Consider the following 13,029-nt stretch of genomic DNA (forward strand, 5'->3'; position numbering starts at 1 on the left):
TGGGTTCCAAAGCCAGAACTCACATGCTGTGGGAAGAATTTGTGCCACAGCAGCATCTTTATCCTATTATTACACATCATCTCTTAATTTCTGGTGCAAATTTAATTAAGATTTATTTAATGGAATTGTTATTTCTTTTCCTAAAAGAAAGTTATATAAACAAATCCTGAATGTTATATATGTATAATTAAGAAAATAAATGTTATATATGTACTTATACATATATAACTTTCAGTTTTTTTTTTTATTCTATATATTTAGATATATAGTAGCTCATAGTTTTCTTCTCTTCTGGTGCGCTTTTCTTCTCTTCTTTTTTAAAGGCAACATGAAAATCCCAATTAACCCTATTTACTTTCTTACTAAATAAAATAACGTTATTACATCCGTGAGAGTTCTATAATATAGTAAATGTAAATAATTAAATACATGATATAGAAATAATGATATATATTCAAAAAAAAGAATGTAAAAGCATTAAATTTCATATTGCCTTTAAATCATTTTCTACTTTTTTTCTTGATATGACTCACTTTGCCTTTCTTTCTTTTTAACCTGATTTCATCTTTTGTTCTTTCTCTCTCTTTTCTGCCCTGTTCCATGTTTCTGTATTACGCTCTAGGCCTCCTACACTTCTCCTCCTCCTTCATCCTCCTCTTCCTCTTTTTCAATTCTCCCTCCTCCTGCTGGGCTTCTGGAGGAGGCGGAGCCTGCTCTTGGTCTCAGCCTATCAGTGTCTAGCTCCTTCCTCAGTGGCCACGCCTCTTTGACCACACTTGTGGTGAGTGTTGAGCAGTCAGGATACGTGACGCGCACGTGAAGAATTACAAAATATATGATCCTCTCTCTTTAAATATAAAAAAAAAAATCAAAATTTCAACATTTAATCTAAATTTTAAAAAGATTTAACAATTACTTCTTGAGCAGAATATTTGCCCATAATGTTTATTGTATGTTTGCTTATGTATCATCTGTTTTCAGTGTGTTCTGGTCATTTTGTGTGTGGTTTGGACACACACGTGCTCTTCATTTTTCACGTCTCATGGTTTTGTCATAATATTACACCATTTTTTTTTTTTTTAAACCACTGTTCATATGGGACTTGAGTTTGTGAGTCCACTTTGCCTCTTTTTTTAAAAAATTTTTTGGTGACTTTTGGAACCAGAACCGAAGCTGAATTAAAGTTTAAGTCTAAAAGCTTATCTAATCTTCATTTATCAGTTTATCTGGGTTTAAGGTTTAATTCCAGAGCTTATGAAAATGCTTTTTAATCTTAATGTAGCATTAAAACTAAGTTTTGGGTCTGTGCTCATGGATGCCCAGCAGATAAGTTATTATTTTACTGACTTTTACTGACTAACTCTGGCCTCCAGTTACATTTGATTAACTAATAACTTCTATTTAATCACTAATAACTTCTAGTGCTTATAAAAGACATTCTGCTCATTGCATCAAAAGAGGTGAAAATTTTAGAAGGTGCCATTTTTTATATGAAGAAAAAAGAGGTGAATTATTTGACGGTATCTTTTTATCTCTAGAATTTTAGAAGGTGCCATTGTTTATATGAAGGGATTTTATCAGTTATTTTCAGTAGTGCATTTGAGCAGATCAGCTCTTCCCGCATGTTTCATGAGTCTCATTATGCCGTATGAAGCTGTGATATTTTGTCTAGAATTTCATACTCTACTGTTTAGCACCACCAGAAAAAAAAAAAATTTCCTGATTAAGCCTGACATGTAATGTTTCTAGCATTAAACCATTGTTCTGTCCTCACTGAAAAAAATATAAATAAATAAAAAAAAAAAATAAATAATATAATATATATATATATATTTTTTTTTTTTTTTTTTTTTTTTTTTTTTAGATATATATATATATTTTTTTCTATATATATATATAATATATATAAATATATATATAAATATATATAAGACTTCGGAAAATATAAAATGACACTTAAAAAAATATTCTTTTATTATTACGAGTGTTGTTATTGTTGACTAAAACTTTAAAATGGTTTTTGTTAATTGATATAAATATTTTAAAATAAAATAAAAATATTAGATGACACTTAAACAAATTTGATATATATATAAATTGAAATATAAATGGTTACAATTATTTAAAAAACGAATTAAAATTACAAAAGCATATAAAATAACAAACTGGAATGAAAACTGAAAATAACAAAAAATAAAAGTTAACTCAAAATAATAATACATTCTTTTAAAAGTACACAAATAATTATAAATGTAAGGAATTATAATACTAACAGAACACTAGTTATTACTGACCTGAGATACTATTACTGAGTTCTTTTCCCTGGTGATGAGTTTTAGGGACTAGTTTGTCATGGTAACGGAATCTGGGAATTGTCCCGGAATGTTCTGTGCTCTTGACCCCTGACCTTAGAGGTCAGAGCAGAAGCAATATGATGTTTATGTGTGTGTGTGTGTGTTAGCCTAAGGAAAAAGTTTAGCATTTTGTTGAGTAGGTGACGTGTGTGTGTGTGTTTGTGTGTGTGTGTGTGAGAGAGATTGTGAGGCACCATATGTAAGTTTTTTTTCTCTTTTCCTCGCTCCTTCCTCTGAGTGTCTGTGGAATGCTTACATTCCAGAATGTCACAGACGGAATAGAATGGGGGATGCTCTTCCCGATCTCTCAGGGAAACGTGTTGGACCATGTTTGGTGTATGTGTGTGTGTGTGTGTGTGTGTGTGTGTGTGTAATGGGATGATTAGGAATGCTGTTGGTGATCCGGGCGAGTCCCTCCAGGTGCTGTAATCCCTCTAAGCCACATCCGGAAGTTCAGCCAGGATTTGACTTGTCCAGTGTTGTGTTGTGTTGTGTCATCTGATGGAGGTTTTCTTTTTATAGTTACAAATGTTAACTTACTGTCCTGGTATTTCACATAAAACAGAAGATTTTTCCCTCTCTATTCTCCAATCTTTTTCCTTCTTTTTATATATTTTTTCCAAACGCTTTCTCTGATTCCATCTTTCCCACCCATTTCTTCTCTTTTCTTCTGTCTCAACCGATCGCAGAGTTCCGACCTGGTTGGTTTGACCAATGCCGGCAGAGCTCTAGATGGTGCGGGTGTCTCTAACGGGTCCTTGACCAGCTCTCTGGTCTCTCTGGCCGTCTGTCCTCCCTCTGAATCTTCTCTTTCTTACTCACTTCTTACCTCTGCGGTAAACACACTCTCAAAAGTCACACACACATTCAGGAATGATCTTATCTTACCATGGACTTGTATGGAATTTCAAATCATAATAGCAAATCATAATCACTATACAATAACCTTGTATTTTGCATTTCTAGAGTTAAAAATAAAGCATTAATGGAGTTGCAGTCGTCTGAAAAGCATAGCTACCTTAGAAACACGTAAAATTACCTTTAACTTTATCTCTAATTTTCCTGAAAATACAATGTGGACTGTCAGATTATGTTGATGTTCTTGTGAATGTGAATTTACATTGTGCAAAATAATGTAAATGAGCGCCATCTAGTGCTCCGTTTGTGTTTCATATCATTTCTGTTTTTTTCTGAGTGGAAAAGTGTGCTATTACATTTTGAAAAAACTAAACAGTTTTCACATGTGGGACAATAAAAGAGGGTCCTGGACAGTGTTACTCACTATTGTAGTTTTTGTTAATATTTTGAATTAGATTTTATTTTGATATTTTCTTCATTTTCATTTTGAGTTGCATTTGTAGTAATTATTATTATTATTTATTTTTTTGTAATTCCTTTTTTCTTTCTTTTAAATATGTCTGTATAGTTTTAATTTTTAGATTATTTAGTTTAGTTATTTTAGTACAGCTTATTATATGTATTCATTTAATTATGCATCCTTAAATATGGACATTTTTAAATATTGTATACCATGTTAGCATGTATAATATTTACATGTGTCTTTATTGTTTTTTTTTATAAATATGCATATATTTTTATGTGTTATATGCATTCTTTTTTAGTTTTGGATTATTTGTTTGTAGTTATTTTAGTACTTATAGACCAGAATATCATAAGCAACCATCTGTGACAATTGTGTTGTGGCAGCACTTTTGCATGGAATAATTTCCTCAGAAAATGTAAATGATTGTGTATTTTATTTATTGCGTTTAAAGGTATTTTGCACAGAATTCAGGTTCTTACTGTCTGTCACCAGAAGCTTTCACAGCATGTGTTTGATGGTGAATATTGAATGCCCGTCTGACCGATCTGTGGCGCTTGTCCTTGTTGTTTTTGCTCTAGAGTGAAAGTGTTGATGAAGGCGGGGAGGGAGAGTATGCTAACCTATAAACCACAAACCGCGCTGTAAGTGTCACGCGTGTCATTGCGTTAAGCTGTACCACACCCCTCACACACCCAACATAAATACGTACGTGTGTTTGAAGTGCAATCATACATTTGTTTGAATTCTTCAGGACCCCACATCATGCGACGATGTGCTTCAGGACCACACCCCTCACATACCCACGTCCAATAGCAAGGAAGCTTTGTCTAAGGACAGGTATGAACTCCAGTCTATGTGCATGCGTGTTTGCTGTGTTATCGACAGCGCAGAGATATGAAAATATTTGTGACATATTTTCTCTCGCTCACAGGCCAAAGGAACCCAGTCATGGTCAGATTGATGATGTTGATGAACTGTCCCTCATTGATCATAATGATATTATGAACCGCATCACACTCAAAGCAGAGGTAATAATACGGTTTAAAGCTTCATAAAGTGTTCATTAAACCACCGTTATGGTAAACCTGGGAATATTAGGATTGGTTTGATTGATTAATTGCTATTAAATTCATATTTATTCACGCTTTTATGCGTTTAGTTATTTATGCATTTATGAATGTATGTATTTATTCATCTATTTATGTACGGTATGCATTTATTTAAGCAATTAAGCATTTATGCATGGATTTATTTGTGTATTTATGCATCTTTCATGCATTTTTATATATATACATTAATGCATTTGTTTATTTATCCATGCATCCATCTTCAAATATGGACATTTTAAAATATTTTATACCATGTATATTGTGTATATATTCAATCATGTGCATTTTTTTAAATGTCCTGTTCGGAAAAGTTACTAAAATCTTAAAAGTCACTTATAGAAATGTTTATAAAATATTGTTATGCAAAGATGTAAACTATTTAATCAGGTAGAAATTGGTCTTGCATTGAGGGAATTATCTATAAAATTATCTAGTAACCACAAACAATTTATTTGGGTTAAAATTCATTGGTTAAAAAACGGTGGGAATCCTCAAAAATTGTTTAGCATTGAATTAGTACTTACTTTACAGATGATAAATCTGTAGAGGCACAAATAGTATGAAATTATGGGTAAAGAATGAGGAATCAGAGAGAAATGAAGCTAATCTGTTGCATGTGTATATTTGATGCATTGTGTTTTTTGACAAGGTCAGAGCTTTTGTCTATTGTCTCCAGTGTTTAGAGAGTAATTTTGTAGTGGTTGATGCGAGTCTAAAACACACACACACACACACACACAGACGTCAGCTGGTGCAGTGCTGCGATGGGCAGCCGGAGCCAAAGTGAGCCGGACTTCAGAAGCCTGCAGTAATAATTCTCTCTCTCTCTGATAGAATGATGATGGTCCTGATGTGAGGGCCGGGTCTGGTGATATACTGTTAGTTCACGCTACAGAAACAGACCGTAAAGGTAATTCACATGCTTTCTTCATATGTCTTAATTATTCTGCATTTGTGTGTTTTCTCTTGTAATTTGCCTTGAGCGTGTCTGTCAGACTGATTTATTCCTGCAGTATTTGTTTGCTGTATATTTTAAGTGTAAATTAATCATATTTGTCTGTTTGTGTTGTAGATTTGGTGTTGTACTGCGAGGCTTTTCTCACCACCTACAGAACCTTCATAACCCCTGAAGACCTCATTAAAAAACTGCACTACAGATATCCTTTCTTCTGTGTGGTTTATTTGATCTGTTAGTAGCAGTCAGTCTGGATGCGTGTGTGTGTGTGTGTTTTCTTAACAGCGCTGCACATATACCCGGTTCTGTCACAGTCCAGACACCTTTAGGAAGCGTGTCAGTAAAAACACGTTCTTTGTGCTGGTGAGAGTCGTGGATGAACTCTGGTGAGTGAATACTTGGCTCAAATTAAAACTACTCTTAATGAACTACAGTCAAACTACTAACAGATGGTAGCTAAGTTTATTATTGTTTTAAGTTTATTTTTGCAGTCAAAGCTGTATTTTATCTGCTACAAACACAGTTGGGGACTTACAACATCATATGCACGTACAAATTTGTTTTGTGTCTAGGTTTTTCTTTTTTTTATATAAATCAGTATTTTTATTCAGCGAGGATGCATTAAATAGCTTGAAAATGACAGTAAAGACATTTATAATGTTACAAAAGATTTCTGTTTCAAATAAATACCATTCTTTTGAACTGTGTAGTCATCAAAGATTAGAGAAACAAAATGCATCACATTTTCCACAGAAATATGACCTGATAATAATCAGAAATTATCTTTAAACAAATTGATGCATTCTGGCAATTTATTATAAAAACAATAAGTAACAATAAGTAATTTATATATATGTATATACACTGTATATAAATAAGCCTTTTTCAATTTGAATAACTTTACTTTATATACATGTGTATATATGTGTATATGAATAACTATACTTTATATACACTGTTATTTATATATTTAGCTTTTTTATTTATATATATGTATATACACTATATATACATAAGCCTTTTTCAATTTGAATAGCTATACTTTATGTACACTGTTATTTAAATATTTAACTTTTTTATTTTTTAGTCTCTTCTGGTCACTAAGGCTGCATTTATTTGATAAAAAAAATTCAGTAAGAGCAGCAATATTGTGAAATATTATTACAATTTGAATATATAGTAAAATGTATTTTCTGTGATGCGCAGCTCTATTTTCAGCATCATTACTCCAGTCTTCAGTGTCACATGATCCTTCAGAAATTACTCTCATATGCTGAATTGCTGCTCAAGAAGCATTTCTGACTATTATCAGTGTTGAAAACAGTTGTGCTGCTTCATATTTTTGTTAAAACTGTGATACATTTTTTTTCTGGATTCTTGGATAAATAGAAAGTTCAAAAGAACAGCATTTATTTGAAATAGAACTCTTTTGTAACAGTATAAATGTCTTAACTGTCACATTTAATCAGTTTAATATGTCCTTCCTGAGTAAAAGTATTAATTTCCTTCAACAACAAACGTTTGAACGGTAGTGTGTGTGATTGACTGCCCTCTGGTGTTGTCTGTGTGTCAGTCTGGTGGAGCTGACCGAGGACATCCTGCGGCAGTTGATGGATCTGGTCTTCCGGCTGGTCTGTAATGGAGAGCTGAGTCTGGCGAGGGTCCTGCGAAAGAACATCCTCGATAAAGTGGAACAGAAGAGGCTCCTGCGACACATGCACATGCTCAAACCTCTCGCCGCGCGGGGCGTCTCTGCCAGGTAAAGGTCCAGTTTCAGGGGTCATCAGGACGCTTCTCATCTCTGTGGGTTTGTGTGTTTAATCAGCTCTTTCTCCAAAGGCCTGGCACGCTGCATGATTTCCGCAGTCATGAGATCGCCGATCAGCTGACGTTGCTGGACGCAGAACTGTTTTACAAGATCGAGGTAACACACACATACTGTTTGACTTGATATAGTAATGGAAAAAAAAGAGTTTGGAGATCTGTGAGTGTACAAATGTAAAAAGTAATACCTGCTGTATCTCTTTCTTCAGATTCCCGAGGTGCTGCTTTGGGCGAAGGAACAGAATGAAGAGAAAAGTCCAAATCTGACCCAGTTTACAGAGCACTTTAACAACATGAGCTACTGGTACATATTTACAGATACCTGCTACACCTTCAAAATGACATATGCTTTCTAAAAACGCACAAACATTTCTCAAAACAGCATGCTTGTGTGTGATTGGCTGGCTTTACACTCAATTTTCCAGCAAACAAAGTTGTGTACAAGTACAAGGTTTACTTATGAGGAAGAACTAGCTGAAATTTGTGTAAATGAATTTTGAAGTTACCTTTTTAAGTGTAATTTCCCTTAAATGTAATGTAGATACAGGGCCTTATGAAATCCATTGTACAGTATTTTTTTGCAAATTCCATTTTTCCGGCTTTCATTTTCTGGATTCCTTTTAAAGGGTTAAATGTTATTACTAAAAAAGCATGAAGCATGAAATCATGACATACAATTTAACAGCAATTTATTGAAAGTATAACAATATTTTTATTTTTAGAGCCCTATTAAATCTTTTATTTTTTTTCCATTTGTTTTATTTTTTTGTTAATTTATAATGGTTTAAACGTTTAATTAATGTGAATAATCAAAAAGCATGTCTTATTAGTTTAATTCATCAAACAATTTAATAATTTATAAAAAAGAAAATAGAAAGAAACAATAATATGCCCCTTTGAAGTTTTATTTTTTCAGAAATTCTGTGTTGTCTGTTGTAATGTTTCTGGATTTAATAATTAAAGTGCCCCTATTATGCCATTTTTAAGGTTCCTAATAAAACAAATGTTTTAAAATTAAAACATGGAAGAAAAATATTCCTTAAAATATTAAATGATATTATTACTATGAAAATTACATAATACATACACCACAATTTCAAGTAAATTTAACTTTTATTTTGACTGGCTGCAATGAAGATCTTTGAGTTTCGGTGTGTATATGATATGACAATAGTTTTATCAAGCTATAACCTTATATTCCAGCCTAATGTCCTACATTTTCCCCCCATACTCGCTCAATATCTCTGTCATCTATGTGTGTACTCAAATGTAATTCCTCCTGTCCACCAGGGTGCGCTCTATAATCATCCAACAGGAGAAAGCTCAGGACAGAGAGAAACTGCTGCTCAAATTCATCAAAATCATGAAGGTAACTAGAGTAACACACACATATGTGAACACTATGCTGTGGAGTGATCATGAATTCTGAGTGATTTCATGTTTCGGTCTCGTTCGTAGCACTTGCGGAAACTGAATAACTTCAACTCTTATTTGGCGATTCTCTCGGCGCTGGACTCTGCACCAATCAGACGACTGGAATGGCAGAAGCAGACGTCTGAGGTCAGTCACACCAGTCTGACTTCCTTCTCACTGCCAAAACTAACTTCATTCATTAGTATCCAATCAAATGAAATATGAAAAGATTGTATATCTAACCTCCGTCTCTATTTTTGTAGGGTTTGGAAGAGTACTGCACTTTGATTGACAGCTCGTCGTCCTTCAGAGCGTACAGAGCGGCGCTAGCAGAAGTGGAGCCTCCATGTATACCATATCTGTGAGTTTGTGTGTCAAACAAAACTAAACTGTAGTAACATAAAATCAGGAGTCAGGAAAACAAGCTCAAATTAAATAAATAAATAAAAATAGCTGTTAAAGCATTTCATGCCAAAGTCCGCCAGATTTGCAACGTTTAAGAGTCAGAGAAGCAAAAAATCCTATCTTTGACAAAATTTGTGAGGTTCATGACATTGAATTTTGACCTGCATTAAACTGCATTAAAAGTGCACCAGTGTTATTTAAGGATTATTTATGTATTATTATAGTAGATATTTATAATTTAAATGACCTTTTAATGTTTATACTTTTATTTAAATTTAAGTTTTAAATTTTAGTAATTTTTTGTGCTTTTGTCATTTTTATAAGCTTTTAAAAATATTTTTATTTAGCTTTAATTTATTTTTATTTTAGTAATTTTTTGTAATTTTATTACTTCAACAAACGTATTTCAATTAGTTGCCAAGGCAACGTTTCTAATTTTCATTTAAGTTTAAGTTTTCCATTTTATTTTTAAACTTTATTTTATTTAATCTTCATTTTATTTACCGAAAATTTATTTTTAATAGTTTTTGTGAGCAATAACAAACACTGACATGCACATCTGCTGAATTTCAACCAAAAAGCCTTTATTAAATAAAATTAAACAGTAACTCATTTCACTGCTGAAAATAAAAAAAAAATAACTAAAATGATATTTAATGCTAATTAAATATTTATTATTAAAAAAACCACTAATATTATTGATAAAGTGTATATTTAAAAAAAAAAAAAAAACAACAACTACTATTATTATATAAAAGTTTAATGTTCCTTTTTTTTTTTTCTGACAGGGGTTTGATCCTTCAGGACCTGACGTTTGTTCACCTCGGAAACCCGGATTTTATTGACGGTAAAGTGAATTTCTCCAAGCGCTGGCAGCAGTTCAACATTCTGGACAGCATGAGACGCTTCCAGCAAGTGTGAGTAATGGCTGGCCTGAAACCCAGAGTTTGACGAGCATGAGATTAGATTACACGTGATTCAAGCTGCAGTCCAAAAGTCTGGTGTAGACTTCGCCTGTAGAATGAAGCAAGTAGGTCGAAAGGCTGTGTTCAAATCAAACTTCACTGTAAGACCGCCACGTAAGAAGAAAACGTTTATGGCATGAAGTCATGAGGCGATGCGGAGTCATTTTGAGATGAAAAGTTGAGATTGACAAAAAACACAATTCAAAGTCATTTATTATGACAGTCATAATTATGACAAGTCAACTTGACAGTTATGACTGTCATGAATGACAAAAAGTCATAATTATGACACAATTATGAGATTCTAAGTCATTATGAGATAATAATTCATACTTTTTCAATGCATGATTTTTTTAGAGCTGGAACTATTTAGTTTTTTCATGTGTAAGATTTCATTAATGCATGTTAATATTAATTCTTACATAATATATATATTTTTTTTAATCATGTTTAATTTAATATGCATTTCATATATATGTTGCTGAATTAAAAAAATGTATGCAATTATTAATTTTTCTCTGTTATTGTCTTTGTAGACACTACGAACTGAAACGGAACGAAGACATCGTCTCGTTCTTCAACGACTTTAGCGATCATCTGGCGGAGGAGGCGTTGTGGGAGCTCTCGCTCAAGATCAAACCACGAAACATCTCGCGCCGCAGGACAGAGCGAGAGGAGAAGACCTAGAGCCTGAAATCTGGAACCTCAGAGACCATTCACGGTGAGACCTGAACCTCCTGCAGAACCTTGGGAACCCACGCTAGAGTTCTTAATCCGGTTCTGGAGATGAAATGGGCTGAAACGAGACACGCAAGCTCCTATTTGCACCAATAGACAGACATTGGCAGTATTTTTTCCCTGACTGTTGACTTTAAAAATACACGAGGGGAATCCTAATTCAGTATAGATACGCACTCGCGCGCACACACAGGGCTGGACAGGACCCCAACGCTGTGATATATAAAGCTAAATCATACAACTTGCTATGTTTGCGTGTGTCTGTGTGTGGCTGTACAGAAAGACACACTCTAAGAGGGCTCGGTTCATTTGATATTAATACACTGTGCCTGATGGAGTGAGTTCATGTTTGTTTGTCCCGCTCGGACGTACTGTCTGACCTTCCAAAGGTCTGATTCAAGCTACGATTCGCCCGTATGGAACTGTGCAACTGGGTCGATTGGGAAACGGGCGGACGTGTGTGCAATCCTATAAGCGTTTTATAAGGAATATTCGCTGATCTGTTGAAATGATTATGTTTTGACAGATGCAGTGAGTAATTGACTATATAGAATATATTCATTTGAAAATTAAAGAATGAACTGGACGTTTGGACTCATTTTTCATGTCGTCTTGCAATATTGTTTTGTGTGTGACCATGTGCAACCCTCATCACAAATGTTTACCCCGTCACAACGCTGACAGCCCCTCGAATCCCATGAAAACCCTCAACCCTGTGCTTTTTATGCCTTAAAATAAAAAGAAAAAATTGCATTGTGACATTATTTTCATGACTATTCTTTTTCATGCACATTTCTGTTTTGTCCCAATTCTCAGTAGCTTTCAAAAAAAATAAATAAATAAAAAAAAAAAATAAAAAATAAATATCGATATATATATATATATATATATATATATATATATATATATATACACATATACATATACATATACATTAAATATTTTAAAAATACATAAATGTAAAAATAGATTAATTTAAATTTAATTAAATAGCAAAGTGCATTCATAAGGTACAAACATAATAATATTGAATTACATTTATGCTAATTTGAAGGGGGAAATGGGTCACATTCATAAAACAAAAAAAAAAAAAAAAAAATTAAAAACATATTATTTAAATTGTTCATAAATCCTGTATGCAAATTTTTCATAAGTTTATGTGAGAATGGTTTATGAAAGATTAAACACAAAAATAATTACATTTGTTCAATACATAAGAAAAGCTTTACAGATCATAAAGAAAAATTGTTGATGCTTTATAAAAATAAGGCTCGAAATGTGTATATATATATATATATATATATATATATATATATATATATATATATATACATATATATATATATATATATATATAACTGTCATGAATATAGTGTCTTAATGGCTTTTTCCCTTTATCCAAAATTTATTTATAATTTTTTGTTTTTTGATTATTACAAAAAAATACTTTACCATTTACCTGTGTGAACTATGATGTCACAGAGAGGGGCGGGGCTCAGTGTTACCTGGCGACAAGCAGTTTGACTGCCTGTGGAGGCTTTTGTTTCTTTTGGGATGTGTATGATATGTTCTGTATAGATGTACATGTACAGATGTGATGTATAATATCTCATCATGTAGAGGGCAGTTACGAGGAAATATATTTTCAAACCAAACGAGTCATACACGAAAATAACATTATGAGGCAAAAAACTCGAGGACTGAATATGCTGTGATCTCTGGGCATCAGAGAGCGCTGTGTGTGTGTGTGTGTGTGTGTGAATGTGGCTTTTCTACAGAACGTTGTTATTCACAAATGGGAGAAGGGAAGCTGAAGCCGCTTTCTTCAGTGTGTGTGTGTGTGTGTGTGTGTGTGTGTGTGATGTTTACCGATTTCTGGGAGATTTTTTTCCTGTTACACCTATAACATCCTGTATATGCAACCACCAATAAAACTGCTCTC

General features: G+C 33.2%; 1 protein-coding gene across 8 annotated transcripts in view; it reads left to right on the top strand.

Moving 5' to 3' along the window:
- LOC109065214 (rap guanine nucleotide exchange factor 1-like) overlaps positions 1-11,846 on the top strand; it is a 37,116-nt gene extending 25,270 nt beyond the window's left edge. For all 8 annotated transcript variants that reach the window (XM_042778568.1, XM_042778569.1, XM_042778570.1 and 5 more), the window contains 13 exons: positions 4,430-4,515; positions 4,610-4,706; positions 5,622-5,697; positions 5,860-5,944; positions 6,036-6,128; positions 7,316-7,501; positions 7,582-7,666; positions 7,776-7,870; positions 8,857-8,935; positions 9,025-9,126; positions 9,243-9,340; positions 10,173-10,301; positions 10,886-11,846. In XM_042778568.1, the coding sequence (XP_042634502.1) occupies positions 4,430-4,515; positions 4,610-4,706; positions 5,622-5,697; positions 5,860-5,944; positions 6,036-6,128; positions 7,316-7,501; positions 7,582-7,666; positions 7,776-7,870; positions 8,857-8,935; positions 9,025-9,126; positions 9,243-9,340; positions 10,173-10,301; positions 10,886-11,036 (1,362 nt within the window). In that variant the 3' untranslated portion in view covers positions 11,037-11,846. The remainder of the gene's footprint in view (positions 1-4,429; positions 4,516-4,609; positions 4,707-5,621; positions 5,698-5,859; positions 5,945-6,035; positions 6,129-7,315; positions 7,502-7,581; positions 7,667-7,775; positions 7,871-8,856; positions 8,936-9,024; positions 9,127-9,242; positions 9,341-10,172; positions 10,302-10,885) is intronic.
- Positions 11,847-13,029: the final 1,183 nt, after the last annotated feature.

This window comes from Cyprinus carpio, chromosome A21 (assembly GCF_018340385.1).
Source record: "Cyprinus carpio isolate SPL01 chromosome A21, ASM1834038v1, whole genome shotgun sequence".
NCBI lineage: Eukaryota > Metazoa > Chordata > Actinopteri > Cypriniformes > Cyprinidae > Cyprinus > Cyprinus carpio.